The sequence below is a fragment of the Passer montanus genome, unplaced genomic scaffold, assembly GCF_014805655.1.
Source record: "Passer montanus isolate IOZ18808 unplaced genomic scaffold, ASM1480565v1 scaffold17, whole genome shotgun sequence".
Taxonomy (NCBI): Eukaryota; Metazoa; Chordata; class Aves; order Passeriformes; family Passeridae; genus Passer; species Passer montanus.
In genome coordinates this window covers 3,180,204-3,201,014 of record NW_024364270.1, presented here as the reverse complement: position 1 = coordinate 3,201,014, position 20,811 = coordinate 3,180,204, and the positions used below count along the sequence as shown (strand labels likewise).

The window sequence follows — 20,811 nt, the reverse complement described above, 5'->3', positions numbered from 1 at the left end:
ACACCATTCACTTTGGAAAGTGATGGAAGACAGCACAGGGGACTTAAAAACCTGTCATTGTAATGAAACTGAGACTGAAATCATTAACCATTATAGAGTGGGTTAAGGCTAAGCTGTTGAAGTGGTGCTATCCTTACAGGTTCTGTAATAGGATAATTCTCTTTGGTCCTCTGGCACATACACGCCACTGCTAAGGAACAGGGCAGGCAACTGAACTGGCCTTTCAAAGGCCAGTCACAGATTTAAGGGTGCTTACCCCATTTCTAACATCCAGCAGGCTGCATAGGCTAACAAATGGTGTGTAAATTGTGTTTGTAAGAGTCCTCCCAAGTGTAAAATATATATTCATATAATGCAAATGTCTTTTTTTGTTTTCTGTAAAACTGAAGGCAAATTATCAGCAGAGCGCTCAAGTATTTAATAAAGGTACCTGCTCAGAACATAAAACAGCATCTAATGGCCTGTCAGAGCCATAAATTCAAAGCTGGAATGAGCTGTCTCTACAACCTCTGTTTGAACCGAATTACGGTAAATGGTTGACGATAATCAACAGCCTTTCCTTTCAGAGAAAATGTGAATTAAATCCTAGTTTGTCATCAAAAAGTACATGGCAGAAATGAGGATTCAGGATTGTGCTCCCTGACTAGGGGCCCTCAGTATGAGAAGGGCTCCCACATGATAGAGGAGGCTGAGAACCAAGCAAGGTAATGATGATGATGATTGTGGCTGGTATGTGGGCAGGTGACACCAGAGACAGTGGGGCTGCCACGGATCTTTGTGATGGTGTCTATCTGGCTTGTGTGACAAGGGTGAGAATCTGTGCCTGAGCTCCCACCACAGCACAAAACATGTGCAACAAAAACCAAAGGAAACTACCATCTACAGCTAGAATTGAATCTGATTCTATTACAAAACAATCTTATGGTCAGATATTTAGTTCACTGCCTGCTTCCTTTCAGCTGGAAATTTCTGACAGTACCAGTTTAATCCAGCCTATTTTAGGAATTAATGTAACTATCTACCACCAGTATCTTTGAGTCAAGTCATTCAGAGGTAGAAACTTGGATTTATAGAAAGGGAAATCATTTTAACACAAATGCCTGCAATCATCTGCCATTAAAGAGTTGGAGGTTAAGCATTTATAGCCATTAGCAAAAAGAAATAAAACAATAACAAACCCCTTTTTTTCTGTCTTTTGCATTGAGCATTTGACGCTACTACAGATACCACTTGTGCATGCAGGCTTGTCTCCTGCCACCAAAATGAGGAGATTTTGAGAAACATGGAGAGACCCATTTGTTGTATTCATCAAAAACAGGAACATGTTTCTCTGTTTTATCTTGTAATTATCTCCTGAGTGCCAAATAATGCTTTTATAATTATTTCTTCTCTGACACCTATTGACAATAGCAATTCTTACCCAAGAGCTACTTCTGGCAGAACTGAAAGTCATATTAATCTAAAGTCTGAAACCTTTCCATCAACCAATTACATTTTATTTTGAAGTGCAAGCAGTACAAAAGGGGATATACTTGCTAAAAAATGAATAAGTTTAGTGGAGGACCTGAATTTTGTGTATCTTTCTACAGAAAAGGAAAATTAATTCACTGAAACCACCAAAGAGAAACCAGTCCTCATCTTCTGAAAACAATCATCAGCCAATATGCCTTCTATTGGACTGGCAAATACCCCAACAAATCATCTACAGGACAATTTTCTGTTACACTTACGGGGTGATCAGCATCCAGCTCAGATCCATACATCAAAACTCTCTGAGAGCATTTGTCTAACTCAGAGATCTTCCTGGGGAACCAAGGGACACAATCGAGATCTGTAGGAGACAGAATGCAAATTTAATGCACTGGAGTGTAAGATCATGGAGATACCTGTGTAAACATCTGTCAGTGTCTAAACCAAGGGATACAAAAACAGCCTTGCCTTCTTCATCAGTCCAGATGTTTTCCGGTGGATTGAGAGATACTATATTAGTTTGAAACTTGAGCAACTGGATCAATTCATTAAATTCTTTCTTACTGCAGTCACAGTCCACAAAAATTTCCACCTCTGAATTCCTTCTCTTTGATTTTCGTGATTCAATATGAACCATACTCACGTGTTTTTCCTGTAAAGTCACAAAATACCAGATGAAATATAGACATACACAGAAGAGCAATGCTAGAAGAGCAATACTGGTGGCACATTCCTCAGGAAAGTTTTTCCGGTTATTAAAAGGCCTTTTTATTGAAAGTACTCCCTTTTTCTATTTACAGGATTAGTTAGTAACACATACTAAATACCAAGAACAAAAAAAATCTTACATGGAAAGCAAAAACAAAATTATTATTTTTAATGAAGAAAGCCAAGTAACAATTTCATTTTATCTACAAATCAATCTCTTACAGAGGACAGTATAACACTTTTTTAATTTAATGTAGTTTTATATTTATCTTTTCTATAAATATTAAATTCCAATGCAATTTTAATTGGAAATTTGCATCATAATAATGTTAAATTAAATGCAATACAGTGTGCTTCTTTAAACAGATGTTATTAAATATATTACTTGATGTACCTTACTACGTGAGGAAGAAAATATTTTTATGAGAATAAACATGTATCAATCCTTACCTATCTACTGTGCAATTATCAATAACATGAAGTGTTAATAGCAATATAATAAAATCTAACTCAATTTATTCTCTATTTCAATGTCCCCATCAAATACAAATCATGCAACAAACATCACAGTGTAAATACTTCTAGTATGAAAACTTTCTCATGGGTCTCTCTCCCACCACAACTACTGGTCTGCCAAGGGTATCATACAGAGACAGATAATCATAATGTGTTGTGGCTGACCTGATATCCCTGCTACATATTCCAGACACATTTTAAGGCACCAGAGTGAGTGAGTTCTATGCCTATTCCCAAGAAGGGGCAGCAGATGTTTAAATCCAGAATTTTAGGTATGAACCCATACCAGCATTTTAGCCAGAGCTGCACTTGGACACTTAACCCTTAGAGAACAGCTGCATTGAAAACACAACTCCTACTGCAACTTCTGTTCACTCACTTAGGTTTCCCCTCTTTTTGTCAAACACCCTGCTTCCTGGCAGGCTCCCTCCTGTGGTCTAACTCACCTCTTTTTCTTGGCTGGAGAATCTGTGTGTCTAATCTACACCAGCCTTGGGAATCTGTTCCCAGAGCCAGCTACTATGAATGAGGGCTGGTAACGCCCAGTGATCCCACTTACATACCTCTGATGGTTTGGCCAGAGAGGTAGGCTCCAAACCACCTCCTAACCTTCTCTTTGCTGCACAGACTGAACAACTTAAGACTTTTATCATGCTGCTTTAATGACCCTCAGACACGCCTCCAAGCATTCTGACCAGGAGTCTCACTGACAAGCACTGATTGCACAGAGATCTATGTGGAACCAATACCTCTCAATTTACACCCCAGTTAGACACTTAAAACCCTGACCCTGCAAAGACTTAAAGGTATCTCTAATTTCAAGATCATCAAGGCTACCACCAACATCACCTGATTGTGTTAGATTCCCAACTGCTCTCTGAAAGTGTCTCCTTTCATTGTGGCCTGCACAGACAACTTCAAATCTAATTTAGTGTTGAGAATCACATCAGAAACCTAAAGTGAACCATGTGAACATCAGCATCACTGTCAAATTTTATTTCAGAAAACCCTTCACAAGCCCAAAATGCTTTGTTCAATGGTCCATAAAATGTTAAGATACTTTTACTCAGTTCTGCAGAGCGAGTGTAGCTGCACTCTATTCCTCCTGCCACGGTCCATTAGACTGATACCAACAAAGAGCCTGACCTCAGAAGCTGTCCTCAGTCCAGCCAGCATAAATGATCTGTAAGCGTTACCTGGAAGAGTCTGAGAGCTTTCACTAATCCACCAACTTCATTCTTCAAGGAAAACACCACAGCTGTCTTTCCACCTTCAGATGCAGATTCATTTTTCCCATTTCCCTTATTCCCTTTCTTCTCCTCATTTTTCCCAGAACTCGATCTGTTTAGCTACAAACAGATAAAAAACACGATCATCTCAGATGAAAAGGGGCAAGAGAAATTTCCCGCAAGAGAAATTTTTGTTAGAAAATAGCTGAAAAGAACTCATCCTAGCTTAATTTAAAAGAAAAGGTCATGTGTTTACCTGAAATCAGAATCACATGTTAAAGGGAGCTGCTAGAGAAGATTGTGTAAGAGGCCATACAAAAAAATTTTAAAAGCCTAAGGAAAAGCATAAATGGGATACATATATGATGGCATTATTTGGGCAATGCTATCATTAGAAGTAAATGTGAAGCAAATGGAGACAGTCTAAATTACTGGTAAAACCTGAAAATCAGTTACTGAAACCTGAATATTGCTGCAAAATCACAGGGATGCTATCCTAACCTGTACCAGTCAATTTATGAAGATGTACACTGGTCTGTATTTTTCTATTGACCATTGTTACATTTAAAGCCAAAACTTTATGTTCTCTGTCACAGTACAGTTAATGTTATCACGTAATGCAATTCTTCCTGAGAAAACAAAACCTCTGTTGATTATACAAATGATAACAGAAATGCTTAGACTGCAACACAGACTACCAAGTTGGAAGTAACCTCCAGGATTATCTGGTCCAACTTTTCTTGGCAAAAGCATGGTCTAGACAAGATGACCCTTGTCACACCAAATCTTATAATTGTCCAGTGCTGGGGGATCCACTGCTTCTCTCAGGAGATTATTCCAATGGCTGATTGTTCTCATTTTGAAAAACTTTACACTCCGCAGAAGATGAGTTAGCTGAGGAACTCAAAAAATACAAAAAATTGCACCATCCTTGGCCCTTCTTACATTCTTCTCAGAATCTGTGAGTCCAAGACAGTTTTAAATGAAAATTCAGTCATTTTCCAAAAAGGTGTTATTTTATCAGCTTAAATCTTGTTGAAATTCCAACATTACAGCCTTTATAGACAATTTTTATAACATTGACCATGATTTTCAAAAAGCAGCCTGCATTTTTCGATACTTAGGCTGTTACTCCTGGAGAAATTAAGTCTCCAGTGAGATGCTAACTGCTTTCTTATAATCCATAAAAATATGCAGATATACATTGAAAACATATACTATTTCAATGTTTCAAATGGATTAAATTGTACTTCAGTAAATTCTAAAGCAGCTTACAGAAAGTAACCTGACAATTCAGCTTTTTAAACAGCTCTTTTAACACTCTTTAAATGGCACAGGTGAAATCAGCCACATTTAAACCAGGTATGGGACATGCTAAGAAGTCCCTGTGGTCTTTTCTCATCATTTATTAGAAAACAAGGAAACAATCTGGAAAGCCAATTTCTTTGCAGAACCATATATGAATGGTATCACACATGTTAATTTTTTAGCAATTGAGCTTATATGAGTCTGCTCCTACCTGATATGGTAGGAAGCTTGCCCAGGGATAGTTTTGGGGGAGGTCACTTTTGTTTTAACTTCAGTAATATCTAGGATTTGGATAAGTCCTTTTCACATACATCAAACACACAACCTCTAGATGAAGTGACAAAGGTGCTGCTTTTCCAGCATCTGTGGTTTTTCCGTGTGTGCTGCTTTCTAGAAGCTTTGTACACATGAACATGGAATCAACCAAGCGTTCAAGAATCCCAGTACTGTCACTTCCTCTGGAAAACAAGAACAATCGGCACTCTCCAAGCCTGTCACACATTCCCTAATATTCTCAAGAGAGCATTAACCAAAGTGATGACTGAAAGACCCTCTCAAGCATTTGAAAACTAAAATGAACACGTATTTGTTATGAACCCAGTAGAAGAGGATGAACTCGAATTTTATTAGCCACGTTCATTAGTACACTTCATAATTAAACAATGCCTAACAGACCAACTTTCCTAATGAAAATTAATTATCTGGAGCAAGTGGAAGTCCTCAGGAACAGAAATAATTTACAGCAGAACACAGTGAAGAAAGTAACTCAAATATAAAGACAATAAAACAAATTTATTTCATTTAATTCAATACTTTCAATAGAAGCTGAACATGTAGAAACAGGGATACTCCACATTTTACTATAAAGCCAGTAGGCCAATTCAAAAGTGGTACAAACCCATGTACTCTGCTGGTTTTACCCAACTGATAAAAATCTTCATCTCTTACAAAATTTTATAGGAGTCACAGTCTTCATAATCCTAAATATTTCATGTATTCAGAGCAGGATGCCTTATTTAGTCACACACACCTGTTAGCATACAGAAGTTTGTCCCACACTTGAAACCACCCAAGCACCTGTTGCACCCATGTCATCATCTTACAGAGGACCATTTCTATCTCCTGACAGCCTTTCTCTTTCCCAACAGTCGCCTGGCACGGTGTTCCCACGTGTCCTTGCAGCCCTGCCCGTCGGCAGAAGCCGGGAACCCAGCGGCAGATGCCCCGGGAACCCAGCGGCAGATGCCCCGGGAACCCAGCGGCAGATGCCCCGGGAACCCAGCGGCAGATGCCCCGGCCCCCGCGCAGAGCGGCTGCACGGCATTCGCGTCTTGCCAAAAATGCTCCGTGTATCGTGCCCCGAGCCTCAGGAGCGCCCTGAAAAGGCAGTCTCTGCTGATGTGCACAGCCCGCTGGACTAACCAAGGGCTTTAAATCCAAGCAGTCAAAACCACCTGAGCTGCACCCGATGCTTTTTGCTATTACTCCCGTAGCAATACGGTTCATTTCTGCAGTAAGGCTTGTATCGCTCATGCAACTTTTTCTGTTATTTATGACACTTTTAAGACAGCGTTCTGAACGGGGACCGATTCGACAGCAAAGTTAGTTTCACCGGCCCCTGCCGCTGCCGAGACACTGCTGGCCTGACCGCGAAGCGAGGAGCAAGGGGGACGCAGGGCTCCTGGCAGCGGGCCCCGGCGGATCCCGACCCCCGGCGCCCGCCCTGCCCGCCCCGGCCCCGGCACTTACGGTGAGGCTGCCGGCGGCGGGGCGCTCCTCCGGCAGCGCCGAGTCCAGCGAGAAGCCCCGGCGCGCCCAGTACTTGCTGGAGAACATCATCATGGCGGGCTGCATGGGGCCGGCGGCGGGCGGGGGGCAGCGCCGCGCTCTGCCCGCCTCGCCCGCGCCCGCTGCCTTTATACGCCCCCGCCGGGGCTGATGGAAACACGATTAGAGGACACCCGTCTCCGGGTGACGAGAGCCGCCGGCAGGCGGACGCCCACGGTCCCCGCTCACCTCAGCGGCCGGGGCGGGACGGGACAGCGCAGCGCGGGGAGCGGTCCCGCCGCCTCACGCCGGCAGCAGCCCCGGGCAGGTCCCGCTGCGGAGCCGCTGTCCCCACCCGCCCTGGGGCTGCTCCGGGCGGCTCCTTCGCCGCCGGCAGGCGGACGCCCACGGTCCCCGCTCACCTCAGCGGCCGGGGCGGGACGGGACAGCGCAGCGCGGGGAGCGGTCCCGCCGCCTCACGCCGGCAGCAGCCCCGGGCAGGTCCCGCTGTCCCCACCCGCCCTGGGGCTGTTCCGGGCGGCTCCTTCCCCCTCCCCTCACACCTGCGCCTGCCGCGGGCCCTGCGCTCCGGAGCGGCACGGCCGGGCCGGCCTCTGCCCCCGCCGCGGCACCAAGGCCCGGCCCGGCCCGGCTCACGGCCCCGGCAGCAACAGGCTCGAGAGTGCGGGGACAGCACGGCAGGAGCGGAGCTTCAGCACAGAGGAGTTGTGCAGAGATAGCGAGAAATGCTTTGGTGTACAAATCCATCTCTCCCCATTTAAGTGAGCAGAAGGCAACTGCTGAAACAATAACTTGGCCGCAGGGTTAAAGGAACCCCATTTCCCTAATTTACTTGTGAAATTTAGAATTTCTAACTTCTCTTTCATTGTAACATTCATTTTGTGACGTGCCACCGTCACCTGCCATCCCAGCTCCTCCTCACTTCTTTCACCGTCCAAAACCTCTCCACAACATCCTTTGAATACGTAGGTTACCTTACAGCATGCAGCACTGAACAGCACACCTGAATTGGGAGTGCTATGTCAGTTTCCCTCAAATACGCACTCCGTTTTCTCTGTTCCAACACACCAGGCAGGGGAAAGTTACTGCTTCCCTTTCAAAAGCACCTTGCCCTGAGCGTCCCAAAAGAGGGGCAAACTAGCTGAATGCAACAGCTGGCTGCACCCATATTATTAGCTCAGTCTCATATCCTGAGTTATCAAGAGATGTTCCCTGTCCTGTTTTCTCATTACTTTTGATGACAGGAAAGCAAGCTGGTGTCTTTGGACTTTGATATTCCTATCTGCTGTGCATGAGATACATAGGCACGGCTCCTGCAGTTGAACAATTTATGAGGGAGGTTGCTTAGCACTTTCTGCATGCTCCGGTGACAGAACCAAATATGACTGGGCTGCCTTTCCACCTACAGGCAAGACAGAGCAGGATTTTATCTAGTGTTAGATCCTGGCTCTGCAGCTGGGGAATCACAAGTCAATGACCCCACTGCCCTGGAGCCTTGTTATTGTTGCACCTCCGTGCAGTAACCAGAGCACAGCAAAGGTTTTCTCCCTCAGAACTCTTCAGCATGACTCCTGGATGCAAAACAAGCGAAGGTGCATTGTGTCAGCAGGTGTTAATAACAGGTAGGAGGACTCCAGTGCTTCAGCTGTTTTAACCATGCTGTCTGCCCATGTGTCCCACAGAGAGATTGCTTCTCCCTAGGAGTTCTCCTTTTGCACCTTGTATTTTGTAGGTGGACATACCAGCACCAAATCAAAAGACATTTATGGACTGAAAATGTTTGTTTCTTCTTTGTTCTAGCTGCTGTACAGAGCTGGTACATGGCTCTGGGAGTATTGCTAAATTACAAATTTTGTTGAGAGCTCAACTTACTTTTCTATAGTTCACAGTGCTGTATATTTAGACTAAGTAAATTCTTAAAATCACTGACCAAAAAATTAGAAGTTCATCAAAGCAACTATTCAAAAGTACCTGATCTAGATAGAGCACGTCATAGTGTCACTCAGCAATGCTATTTCACCTTGGGAAATAGAGTTAATGGTGACAGTAAGAAATGGATAAGCTTGGTCTTGTTACTAAAAGGTTCCTCATCGCCTACAGTCAGAATTCAGAAACTGCAAGGTCCTCTTTACACACATTTTCTCTTTTTCTCTCATGAGACAGCAGAGTCACTATTGCCTGAAGTCCTCAGCTAAGCATTTTTTAAGCTTAAAAATTTGCAGAATTCTCAAGTGAAAATTGAAATCTAAAGCAAATCTGTGAGATGTTTTCCATGTTTCAGTAATTTTATCCCCACCAGAAATATCAACTGCCAGTTTCAGCATATTTTCCTTAAAAATATTTGTAACATTCACCATAGCTTGATTTAACTTGAGGGTGAAATTCACAGGGCAGAGCAGCTTGTATTGACCAAAATACTATTCAAATTTAGCCCTGGCTCTCCCAGATCACCAAGTCTTTGTCTCAAGGCACACTACAGCAGGAAAAAGAACTCTCAAGTCATCATGGGGCAGAACAGAGAAAGAACTAAAGCTATGAAAAGGTATCAAAAAAGCATAAAGAAAGATGGCCTCTGTTGCCATCTTATTGTGAAGGTTTCATACTATCTCAGTGATATCTCATGGGCAGCTCCTCACGGCACTAACTCTTTCTTCTTCTCAGCACAGCCAGCAAACTCCATCTCACATCTCCACCAGCCAACCTGCTCTTTTATAATACCCCTCTTAATTGGATCCAGCTGTGGCCTATTAAGGGCAAGCTTGTTCTTAATGCTTGATAATTAGCACAGCTGTAACTCCTTAGGGGTGAGATTACCTTCACCACTGTCTCTATTCTCCTACCTTTTATCTAACCACAGGCCTCCACAAGGATCTAAGATGTAAACACCACCATTATTCACTGACAGGTCAAAAAGGCAGGGCAGAGAACAGATGTGCTAATTATTCATGTAAGAAACATTGACACGAGCAGAAAACAGAAGTCCCAATAACTTCAAATCACAATTTTGTTGGTAAAACAAGGACTTTGTGAAGCAACTGACAAGTGGATTAACCAAAGGAGCTTTTCCAAAAAGGAAAGAGGTACAGTCTGTTCCTGTTTACCAGAGAGATACACAGACATGCACTTCTAAGCCCAATTCTCTGAGCAATGTAGGTCTGCTGAAAAATCTATAATGACAATGTACACTTAATTTTTAAGTCATGAGGATATGGGTTTTCAAACAACCATCAAAACCATCCTCTTTTAACACTAAGGGGATTTTAACCAACTAACAAACATTGGGCAAGGATATCTACCAAAAGAGACTGGCTAGGAAGACCTGGGAGCATAGATGATCTCATAAACATAAAGTAAATTCACAGTTTTCAGCAAAAGAAAGGTTCTGAGAAAAAGACAGAAACTATTTCAGGAGAAAAAAAGAAAAGGATTTCAATAAATTCAGTTATTACAAAAGCCAAGAAGAGGGAACCTAGAACAGAAACAGAGTTCTGTCTCTGCTCCAGAGAAAACACAGTTTAATCAGGAAACTATTTTATTACAGAGGAAGTGCAATCTTCTACTACACTTTTACTAGTAGTAGTAGCATAAGTAATTAGTTCATCATTACTTCAATTCAAAAAAGGACCTTATAGGAGATGCAAACAAGGACCAAGATAACAAATACAGGTAGAATAGCACATAGATGAAAGCTGTGGTACAAAATTCAAAGTCATTAATATAAGACATCAAAAGCAACTTTTAAAAAAATTACTACAGCAGCAGCTATAAGAAGTGAACTATCAGACCACTGAACACAAGGAAAGGACAAAACAAAAAAGGCGCTTAAAATTAGCTAGGTATTCAAGGCACTTTTTTTCCATCAGCCTTTGTTAAAGAATCAACTGTGACCAGATGTCTGTCACAACTAATAGCAAGGGCAGAGAGATAAGCTCTTTGCTTTTAACAACATGAAATAATGTTGAAGAATACTTGTGATGAGTCTGATCATAGCAAATGAGAGCACAGAAACCACTTACAGAGGAGGCTCATTAAACCTCTGCCATCAATAACTGGTTTAAGAACTATGGGGAAGGACAAGTGACAAAAGACTGGGAAAAGGCCAAAATTATGTCAATCTCCAAGAAGATAATGGGGAGGAAGAAGGGCTGAAGAATTACAGACCAGTCTAATTTCACTTGTTTGAGAAAACAGAAGTACCAAAATTATTTGTAATGATCCAGAAGATAACAGATGATTAAACAGTCAGGACAGATTTGTTGAGAACAAATTGAGTCAAGCAAATTTCATTTCCTCTCATGACTGTCCTGTGGACCAAGGCAAAACAATGCACGTCATTCATCTTGATGGCAGTATAGCATTTGGTGTAATTTCTCATAACATTCTCACAAGAGAGATAAGGCATACAGGTACAGATTTGTAACAAATCATGCGAAGGGGTGGGTTCAGTTAAATGGAAGGGTGTAGAGCACAGGAGAGCCTCAAGTACATACCCTCACACTTAAACTATTTAGTAAAAGTCAGTTTTTAGAGCCTCTCGAGCCAAGCTGTAAATTCCCAGACTGTACCTACCTCAGAAATGCTGTATTGGTTACAAAATTTAAACAGATGCTGGGGTGGAGAGAGCTGCTTACAGATAACCAGCTGCACAATCACCAGGGAAGGCAGAGATCATGTGAGCGAAGTCCAAAGTTACAGAAAATCTCCAGCTGTATGCAATTACACTATCTGAGCTGGAAATCCACAAACACCTGAAACTTGCTTGCATGATACAGTGCAGGATTTCTAAAGGTATCCTGCAAATGGATTAGACAGGCATCTAGCACAAGACATGCCTTCCAACAGGAGATACTGTAGACAATCAATTATTGACACGTTTTTAAAAGTGCCTTCCAATATTGCAAATCTGGAATTTTAACAAGCTTTTTGTATGCATATATACAGGTATTCACCACATTATGAAAAAACGTGGTATGAGTGATCTGGCTAAGACAATTTAGGTCTGAAATTTATCAGCTCCTTTATGCTGTTCACCATATGTTGCACAAGTTTATCATAACAGCATAAAAGGTGTAGCAGCCCAGGGCAGGGCACAAAGAGCTGGGATTGCCACTTTTGGTCACAGTAGTAGTACTGTTTGTTGCTTGAGGAATTATTAAGTCCCTGAACCCAAAAGTTCATACTTTACAGACTCCCTTTTTTTCCTGCATCACTTACTGGAGCAGTAAAACCAGAAGAGTGTGTGGAAGCTCTCCAAGACCATTCCCAAAGGTGGTGTGTACTGATGGAACCTAAAGGTCATCTGGACCAATTCATACACCAAGAGTGCTTTGGAAAAAATCTAGTGTTGCATCTCACTGAGTTTTGGCAAGCAAAACAGAACATCGCACACCAGTTGTATGAGATACAACTATTTTTTGCACCAGATCTGGATGGGTGCTTAAAAAGTGTCCAATACAGCAAGGAGTTTTTCCTAACATGATCTCACTCATCAAGGAATCATCACACCACAGGGGTCAAACTGGGATGGAGTTCACTCTCCCCATAGCAGCCTGCATGGTGATGTGTTTGGGTTCAGTGGGTCAGTGTTGGCAACACAGCAGGGTTTCAGCTGCTGCTGAACACCACAGAGCACTGAGGTTCTCTGCCTGCTTCCCAGGGGTGGGCACGAGCCTGAGAGCAGTCACAGCCAGGAAAGCTGACCCAAACTGACCAAAGGCACATGCCATTGTGGTCTGTAATAAAAGCTCAGGGAAAGGAGGAGGATGCAGGCCATGGCATTTCATTCATGATCACGGCCTTTATATTTCCAAGGAACTTGTGGTGAGATCTTGCTCTCCAGGAGGTGCATCAACACCTGCCTGCTGATAGGTAGGAGTGCATGAAATCCTCTTTGTGCTTTCCTTGTGGGAGCAGCATTTGCTTTTCCTGTTAAACTCTCATTACCTCAGTCCATGAGCCTTCCTGCCTTCCTTCTATTTTCTCCCATCCCATGGAAGAGGGGACTAGGCAAGGGGCTGGGTGGGTGCATGGCTGCTGGCCAGGGTCAACTGCAACACTCCGAGAGGACACAAGTGACCACCGTTTGCTGAACTGCTGTAGCCTGGGCAGCAGCTTCAGCTCTGCACAGCAGGCTCTGCAGTGGTTGGTTAATAACAAGATACACCTGCAGAAACAGTCTAAAATCCAATGTTAAGGTAGGGTATGAGGCATGAGCCTGTATAATCAAAATATATACTATAATTGAACTCTTTCAAAAAAACCCAAAACCCACCAAACTAGAAGAATGGAATAAAGGAATGAATAGCATTCCTCTATTTGAATTATATAGAAAGTTTGAAATATATATTTGATTCAACTGTGAAATTGATTTTGGATGAGGTAAAAATTGACATCTTACAATATATCCTTTGTTTTCAATTAATCAGAAAAATTCAATTTGGGCCAAAGATATTGTGATTTAACATGAAAAAATAGCATATTCTCTAAAAATGTTTAAGAAGAAAATCCTCACTTGAATGAAAAATTAATTTCAAGCTTAGTTTATACAAGGCCTGCACTGCAATAATATCACTTCATTCAATAGCACATTTTGAAGTCCCACATGAAGCACAACTTCTCTTTCAATACCATAAAAAACCCCAAAACCATTTGAAAGCATCTTCAAATCAAATATAGTATCACACATAAATGAAATCTGTCTGTTAAGTGCTCAGTTATGTATCTGTGTCTCATCAGCTTATCAATGCTCACATACAAAGCATGGTCACGCCAATTACCGAACTAGACGTAACTGCACAGACAGAACAAAAGGTTAGGATTTCCGGCTTTAAACTCAGCCACCATAGAGCAGCTGATGGGATTTTTCTTGTAAGAACAAGCACTGACTTCTCTCACCATGCTTCTTTCACACAGAGATGGCATCAGCCACTGAACAAATACTTAGAAAAAACACACAACAGGTTTGAAAAATATATTTTAAGATATTTAGCCAGCAGCAGGTACCAGTCACTCTTCTGCAGCCCACAGACCAAACTTCAGTTTTCAGTTGCATCAACACAATTACTAAAATCGAGTCAGAGGGACATTTAACACATAAGCAAATTATTAATCCTGTACTCAGCCCACTTAATTGCTTTTTTCCATTTCTATTTGTAACATGAATCAATTCACAGATGCACTTTTAAAATGTTGCTAACCTCTTCAGACTTGTCATTTCTGCTGTCCAACAGGGAATATTTTGAGGAAAACACAGCTTCTACCAACAGGAATTCAACCCCATACTTGGTAAGGCTTCATTTGCATCACAGTAGTATGCACAAATCATGCTAGTGATACCAAAACTAGTTCATAATCCAAATTCTTAATGCTAAATGATTGAAAATAAAATCTTTTTTCAAGTTATGCAACTATCTTGTAACAGAAAATGGTTTAGAAAAGTGAGGAACAAATGCCTCACATATTTTGAACTAAAATATTATGTCAACAAGTTGAAGTTAGAAGAACACTTCTTACAGGTTTCTGAAAAGTTTCAACACTGGAGCTTTAATTTGGTGCTCAAGAATGTATTTGAAAATAATGAGGAAACCAGTTCCTCACTGTTTGGCTCACTGAGGCCAAGGAATTTTATCAAGTAATGTATGGGGGAAAACTAAAGAGAATAATTAATGAGGCACCATCAGCATTTTAAAACTGTCCGCTAGAAAAATTTAAAGGTTTTAAGAAAAATCTTGTTAGCAATAAAACTGGGCTCTGTTAAACACTAACACCTTAATTTGAATTAAATTACAGATCAAAACAAAAATGCCTCACATATTTTGAACTAAAATATTATCTCAAAAAGTTGAAGCTAGATGAACACTTCTTACAGGTTTCTGAAAAGTTTCAACACTGGAGCTTTAATTTGGTGCTCAAGAATGTATTTTAAAGTAATGAGGAAACCAGTTCCTCACTGTTTGGCTCACTGAGGCAAGGAATTTTGTCAAGTAATGTGTGTGGGAAAATCAAAGAGAATAATTAATGAGGCACCATCAGCATTTTAAAACTGTCCGCTAGAAAAATTTAAAGGTTTTAAGAAAAATCTTGTTAGCAATAAAACTGGGCTCTGTTAAACACTAACACCTTAATTTGAATTAAATTACAGATCAAAACAAAAACATTGCTAATACAATGTTTTGTATTAGCAATGCTTGTTTTGATCTATAATTCAATTATCACAGTACTTCCACATCTGATCCTCAAAGCAATCAGGACCTGTTGTAACATATATATAGCCTTAAATTCCTTATGAAGATGACCTGCAACAACCAAAACAACACCTCCAAACCCAACACAGGTTTGAAGGCCACTGGCTACAACATTCACTGGGTGCAAACACAGTTCCCGTAGCTGAACAGGATAGGCACTATTCAATGTAACTGAAGCTTTAAGTGATGACTGTGGGTAGCTTAGGATCATCTTTTTATAGTTTTCAATTTACCTTCCCAGTATCAAAACTATTTCATAAACATTCACATTAGTCCAAATTTCAAAGAAACTTCCAACTCCATTTTGTAAGCCATTTCCATTTCTCTGTTTTGTAAGCTATCATCTTGCCCGCAAACAAAATAAAATAACTTCAAGAATGTAATTTCAAAATGAATATAATTGCCCAAAAAGACAAAATGAGGAAAAAAAATGTATTTGAAAGAACTATGTCAATATAATTTTTACCTTGGAACAAATACCTTGGAAAACTGCTGTGACTGAAAAACATGACATTTTAAACCTCATCCACAGATGATAATTATCTTCAAGTGTCAAGCATTAAGAAACAAAACAGGTTTGCAGGAATTAAACCAGTATTGCTTCTTTTATGGCCTGACAACTGTGACCAAACTGTCTTTAGTTTAGTTCACATTTATTAATCCTAAGCAATCTAAGTTATTCAAATACAAAATAAATTTAAACATCCTGAACTGTCAACCCAAAGTATTTCATGGCATTTTAGCCATCATGATCTTGGTTAAAGTTTCTCACAGTGTTTTTGATGTCTCCACTGAAACTAAAACAACTAGGAATAACTTGGTGAAGATGAGATTCCTCCTGCAACTCTTTGCAAGGCTGCCTGTCATCAGGAAGAAAACTACAGATAATGAAAGCTGCAAGTGGCGTTTCATCTTATTGTTAGGAAGCTGAGCAAGCCTACCTACCCCGAGCCCTCCACAGCAGCTGCTCACTGCTAGCTCACAAGCAACCTTCTCATCTTTGACTTCCAAGTGGTGAATACAAAGGGAAAAGATGAAAAATTATACCCAAAAAGGAAAGGCAAGCTTTACTTTATGGGCTGGTAAATTTTCTTAGCAGCCATAGGTGTAATTCTAAGAAATTACAGAATTCCACTTAAATATGTCTTTCCCAAACATTTGAATATTTATGTTGTCAGTTGTGGTGTTCTTCAAGATCTTAGTATCTTGAATAGTTTTTTTGTGGATGCATATCCTAAATAACTAAGAACCATGCACAGTTAATTGACAGCTTGTCCACAGCATTCCTGTTGTAGACATTTCCCTCTCCTGCCATAGTTGCATTGAACATAATTTTTGATGAAAAATATTTTGCAAGTACACTTCAAAGTGAACTAGGTGCTCAAAAAATACTGAAACTAACTTGCTTAATATCTTTGAACCAAAGTGTTGAATATCCAAGTTCTAATGCCTTTCTGTATTCTATGTCACATTAAATTAACTGCCAAAAAGTACAATGCTCACCAGGGAACAAAGGCATGATGCTTCACAGTAATTTCCTGGGCAGGAAATGAAAGCCTCCAGATAACGCTGAGCTGTGAATCCTTGACTTTCACGGCATAGGACTCAAGTTCTTATTAACTGATGAAAGATAGCACACTGACAATATTAAAACCAAAATCTGAACTGATTCAGCTGTCCAGTGTTTGCTGACAACTGGTGAGAGAAGTTGAATCAACTTCCAAATTATTTTAACAACTTGATTTATCTATTAAAGCCTATTGTATTACTTGTATTTGCTTAAGATGGCACAAATAACATTTGTAAAAGTAAACTGCTCCACAAGAAAAGAAAGCTCTGCCACATCCCACACTTCAACTACCTAGAGAGGAAAGGCATGTTCCACTCTGTAGTAAAAAGCAGAAACTCCCACAGCCCTCCATTACCCACAAAATATATCATATCCATGGACTAACCACTAGCTCTCCCTCTGTCTCATGTTCTTACATTAACCACCAGACAACTAGATTTTTTCTCTAAATATGATTTAATTAAAAACACTAAATCAGCTTTGACTTTTATTTTATATATGTACAATAGTTAACCAAATAATGAATACACTTAATCAGTTATGTTAAATTTCACATAACGTCAAAGGACATCAGCACGGCATGGAATAAACTCACCGCCTTTTGCAGATAGAAAAAATGTATTAATGTTAATTGTGATTACTATTTGGTGTGTGGTTTGTTGGTTGGCTTTTTTACAACTTGCTTATCAATTCTCCAAATAATGTTGCCATAAAAACAGTGTAAGTGGTTAACTGATCAGTTAATATATTAACAAGTATGAACATTAGTAAAGTTTGCAAGGTATCGATTGCAAAATTACATCAAGTGTAGGACTGAATGTATTCACATGAAAGTTACCTTCAGTTAGAAAAGTTTTGAAAAAGAGCCCAGGTTGGAGCTGTGCATTAATTTGGTCAAACTGATTCATATGAATGAACAGTCAAGTTTATTTAGATATTGAAAATACAATTTTTAATAGTATTATTTTTAGTATTCACAAACAATTGTGTATATAGTGTGTGTATGTGTGTAAATATATATATGTATATATAAAGTGAAGATATGTTAATGTAAAAATATACTGTTCATCCACTCCCAATTACACAAAATTCAGTATTTGGACATTAAACTGTGCAAGTATGAATGTCCACTTCAAATCTACATTCAACCAGCAACAAATACTTAGAAGTATTTTTGTAAACATTTGAGATAGGGAAAATCCATTTACAAAAGAATCCTCCTTTAGCACATCAGCATCACTTCAGCTTGAAAATTTTGTACAGCAGCTTCAGCTGGCATATTGTGAATCTGCTTAAATCAAAGAGCTCACACTGTCTTAGACCAATATGTGTGAAAGCTCAGCAAATCCAGCAATTTCTTTCATTCTTAATCACCATCCATTTCCAGTTTACCAGCAAAAAGAAAATGCACTTGGCTACAAAAATATTAAGGAATGTTATTGAAAACAAAAGGCTATTTTGGTAGAAGAAACTACAAAAATAGTTAAGTTGAGTCATGTTGTAAAGCTTTAATGCAAAAGCATTACAGTACAGATTTTCTTTACAACCTTAAAGCTTAATCAACACCAAATTTAAATATCCATCTCTCAAGTGCTTGAACAAAATGTGCTCAGTGAAAGTCTTTCTCCAAGGGGACCAAGTGTGATTAGGCAGGTGTCAGGCTCTGCGTCTCAGCCGCCTGTTGAGCGCCGTCCCTCGTGCCATTGGCAGCAGTTACAGGGCTTGAGATGCTCGGGTACAGAGACGTCGCACAGCTCAACTCAGCTCCACTTTCATCCTCTCCCATATCAGAATCCGGAGTTACCGAACTGTTCTCTATCCCCAGGATCTCACTGACTGTTTGAGGCAATTCCTAGAAAGGAGGCGGCAGGGATAATGTTAAAAATCACTGTAATTAAATTTAAAAAAAGTTAACAACAAAGTCCCCTCCGTCCATCCTGCATTCTCAGTACTCATTCATGTGACAAATCATTCATCTGAATTTAGCCATACTGAAAGCACCTCTCTCAGCAGTACTTACATTAGAGTTAACATTTTCTGAAGCTGTTTTTCAAGAAGACAGCAAAAGGAACACACTCAGGAATCAATTCCTGATTAATTCTGATTAATATAATCTTCATTACAAAAGTTAGTCTAATCAGCTACTAAAATTACACTTCATGTTATTGAAATTAGTTTTATTGAGTGACCCACTAGTTTTTGCCTAATAAGTCTGGCATGCTTTCAATACGATGCACCTTTCAACTAGTTTTTCTCAAGCACACCAAACATTAAATTTCTTGGAGTGAGGTTACCTAATGAGAGCTGAGAAATCACAACGAAAAAGCACAATTCAACTTTCCCCCAGTGAACAGTATTACTCTATAAAATCAACTATTCTTTCTTACAGGCTGCTTGAACATAGGCACTGCATAGCTACACAACATGCTTCACTGTACCCAGGCATTCAGTTATTTCACAAGTCACACATGAACACTTAAACTACATACTTTTCCTGTCTATAAACATTCACAGTAGATAGAGATCTTTACCTTGCAATTCATCATCTGCATAGAAATTGCTTCTGCTTTGCAGAGTATATATTCCACATCAATTTTCATAGACAGTTCATTGATATGCTAAAAATAGATTCACAAGGTATAGTGAGATAAATTATAACCATGTTTCACCCAAAATACATTAATACTGCACTGCTAGTAAGTATCACCTTATTAACCTGCCCCTTAAGCTGTGAAATGCTAGACATAGTCTATAATCTTTGAGAAATGGCTATTCCAAGGTACACTATGGAACAGCTGCCTTTCACCAGCATCCAAGGTCTGCAAGAGGAATCCATAGTACCTCTAAACGTGGCAAACTACCTGGCCCTCCTACATACTTCCCCCTGCAGTTCACATTTTCAGAGATGATAAATTAGATCATAGAAGATAAAGCAAAAGTTAGTATTAAATATAGTAACTCATCTGAGGAGAGAACCATTTTCAATCTGTTAATGATCTTCTCACTAAACACAGACATCCAATAAACCATTTTGAAAGCCTGCAGGATAGACACTTAACCCTTCAGAAAATGGTATGCACCTTTCCCTCCCCCAACATAAACCACAATCATATTGCATTAACTCCAAAAAGTTAGTTAATATTTAACTTGGCACCCAAAAGACAACCCCATAATAGCCACTAGGAAGACAATTCTACTTCAGCCAAAAGCAGCACAATAATGCATAAGAATTTGGTACCTTTAGTATTTCATTAAAGCCATAGTGCTTGTCCATTATTTGCTGTTTTTCAGATTCTAGGATAGCACAACAAAGGAGAAGATGAAAATTCTGACAAGGCAATTCCGTCCACATGACCTGTTAAAATATAAAACCCCCACATTTGAAATGCTTATACTTTTCCGCTGAAAAGTAGTTCTTAGAATATAAGTCCTCCAGCAAATCACTTAACTAATAAGCTGGTTTTAAAAGCAACTAAGTATTTGTACGATTATTTGGAATTTTACTTTTGGCCCTTTAGAGACAACTGCAAGTCTGAGTCACCAAATGCTTATCTGCTTCTTAAGCCATTGTCCACTATAATGCTACTAAACTGCTTCAGCCTGTGGTCTTGTGATGTGGGCTCTGCCTCAGCTCATGTGAAACAGAAGTAACTGAAGCTAAAAATTATTTGTGTGGTTTAGAGTATCTGCATTACGTGTGAATTGGCAGAAGAGTGTCATGCCCAGTAACAGCTAAGAAGACTCTAATGTTTATAAATAAGGTGCTAAAGTTGTTGCCAATCCTGCCACCATGAGAACCCAAAGACATGCACATGCAGCTACTGGGGGTACGTGGGTATACCAAGACACATCAGCTTTTGATCCCATGGAGGACACAATTAGCAATTCTTGAGTTTACTGGGCCTGAAGTGTGTAACCTCAGTACTAATACCCTATTTTAGTACATTCACAAAAATCTTTAAAAAAAATTATTTGAAAA

The 20,811-nt window shown here is 40.1% G+C and overlaps 2 protein-coding genes across 2 annotated transcripts in view; both read right to left on the bottom strand.

Moving 5' to 3' along the window:
- TPH2 (tryptophan hydroxylase 2) overlaps positions 1 to 7,205 on the bottom strand; it is a 50,866-nt gene extending 43,661 nt beyond the window's left edge. The window contains exons 1-4 of the mRNA XM_039704055.1: positions 6,981 to 7,205; positions 3,891 to 4,043; positions 1,939 to 2,122; positions 1,731 to 1,831 (exon numbers count right to left, since the gene is read on the bottom strand). Coding sequence (XP_039559989.1) covers positions 1,731 to 1,831; positions 1,939 to 2,122; positions 3,891 to 4,043; positions 6,981 to 7,085 — 543 coding nt within the window. The 5' untranslated portion in view covers positions 7,086 to 7,205. The remainder of the gene's footprint in view (positions 1 to 1,730; positions 1,832 to 1,938; positions 2,123 to 3,890; positions 4,044 to 6,980) is intronic.
- Positions 7,206 to 18,320: 11,115 nt separating this feature from the next.
- The window catches only part of TBC1D15 (TBC1 domain family member 15), a 35,017-nt gene continuing 32,526 nt past the window's right edge, over positions 18,321 to 20,811 (bottom strand). Inside the window, exons 15-17 of the mRNA XM_039703899.1 lie at positions 20,071 to 20,187; positions 19,364 to 19,450; positions 18,321 to 18,684 (exon numbers count right to left, since the gene is read on the bottom strand). Coding sequence (XP_039559833.1) covers positions 18,478 to 18,684; positions 19,364 to 19,450; positions 20,071 to 20,187 — 411 coding nt within the window. The 3' untranslated portion in view covers positions 18,321 to 18,477. The remainder of the gene's footprint in view (positions 18,685 to 19,363; positions 19,451 to 20,070; positions 20,188 to 20,811) is intronic.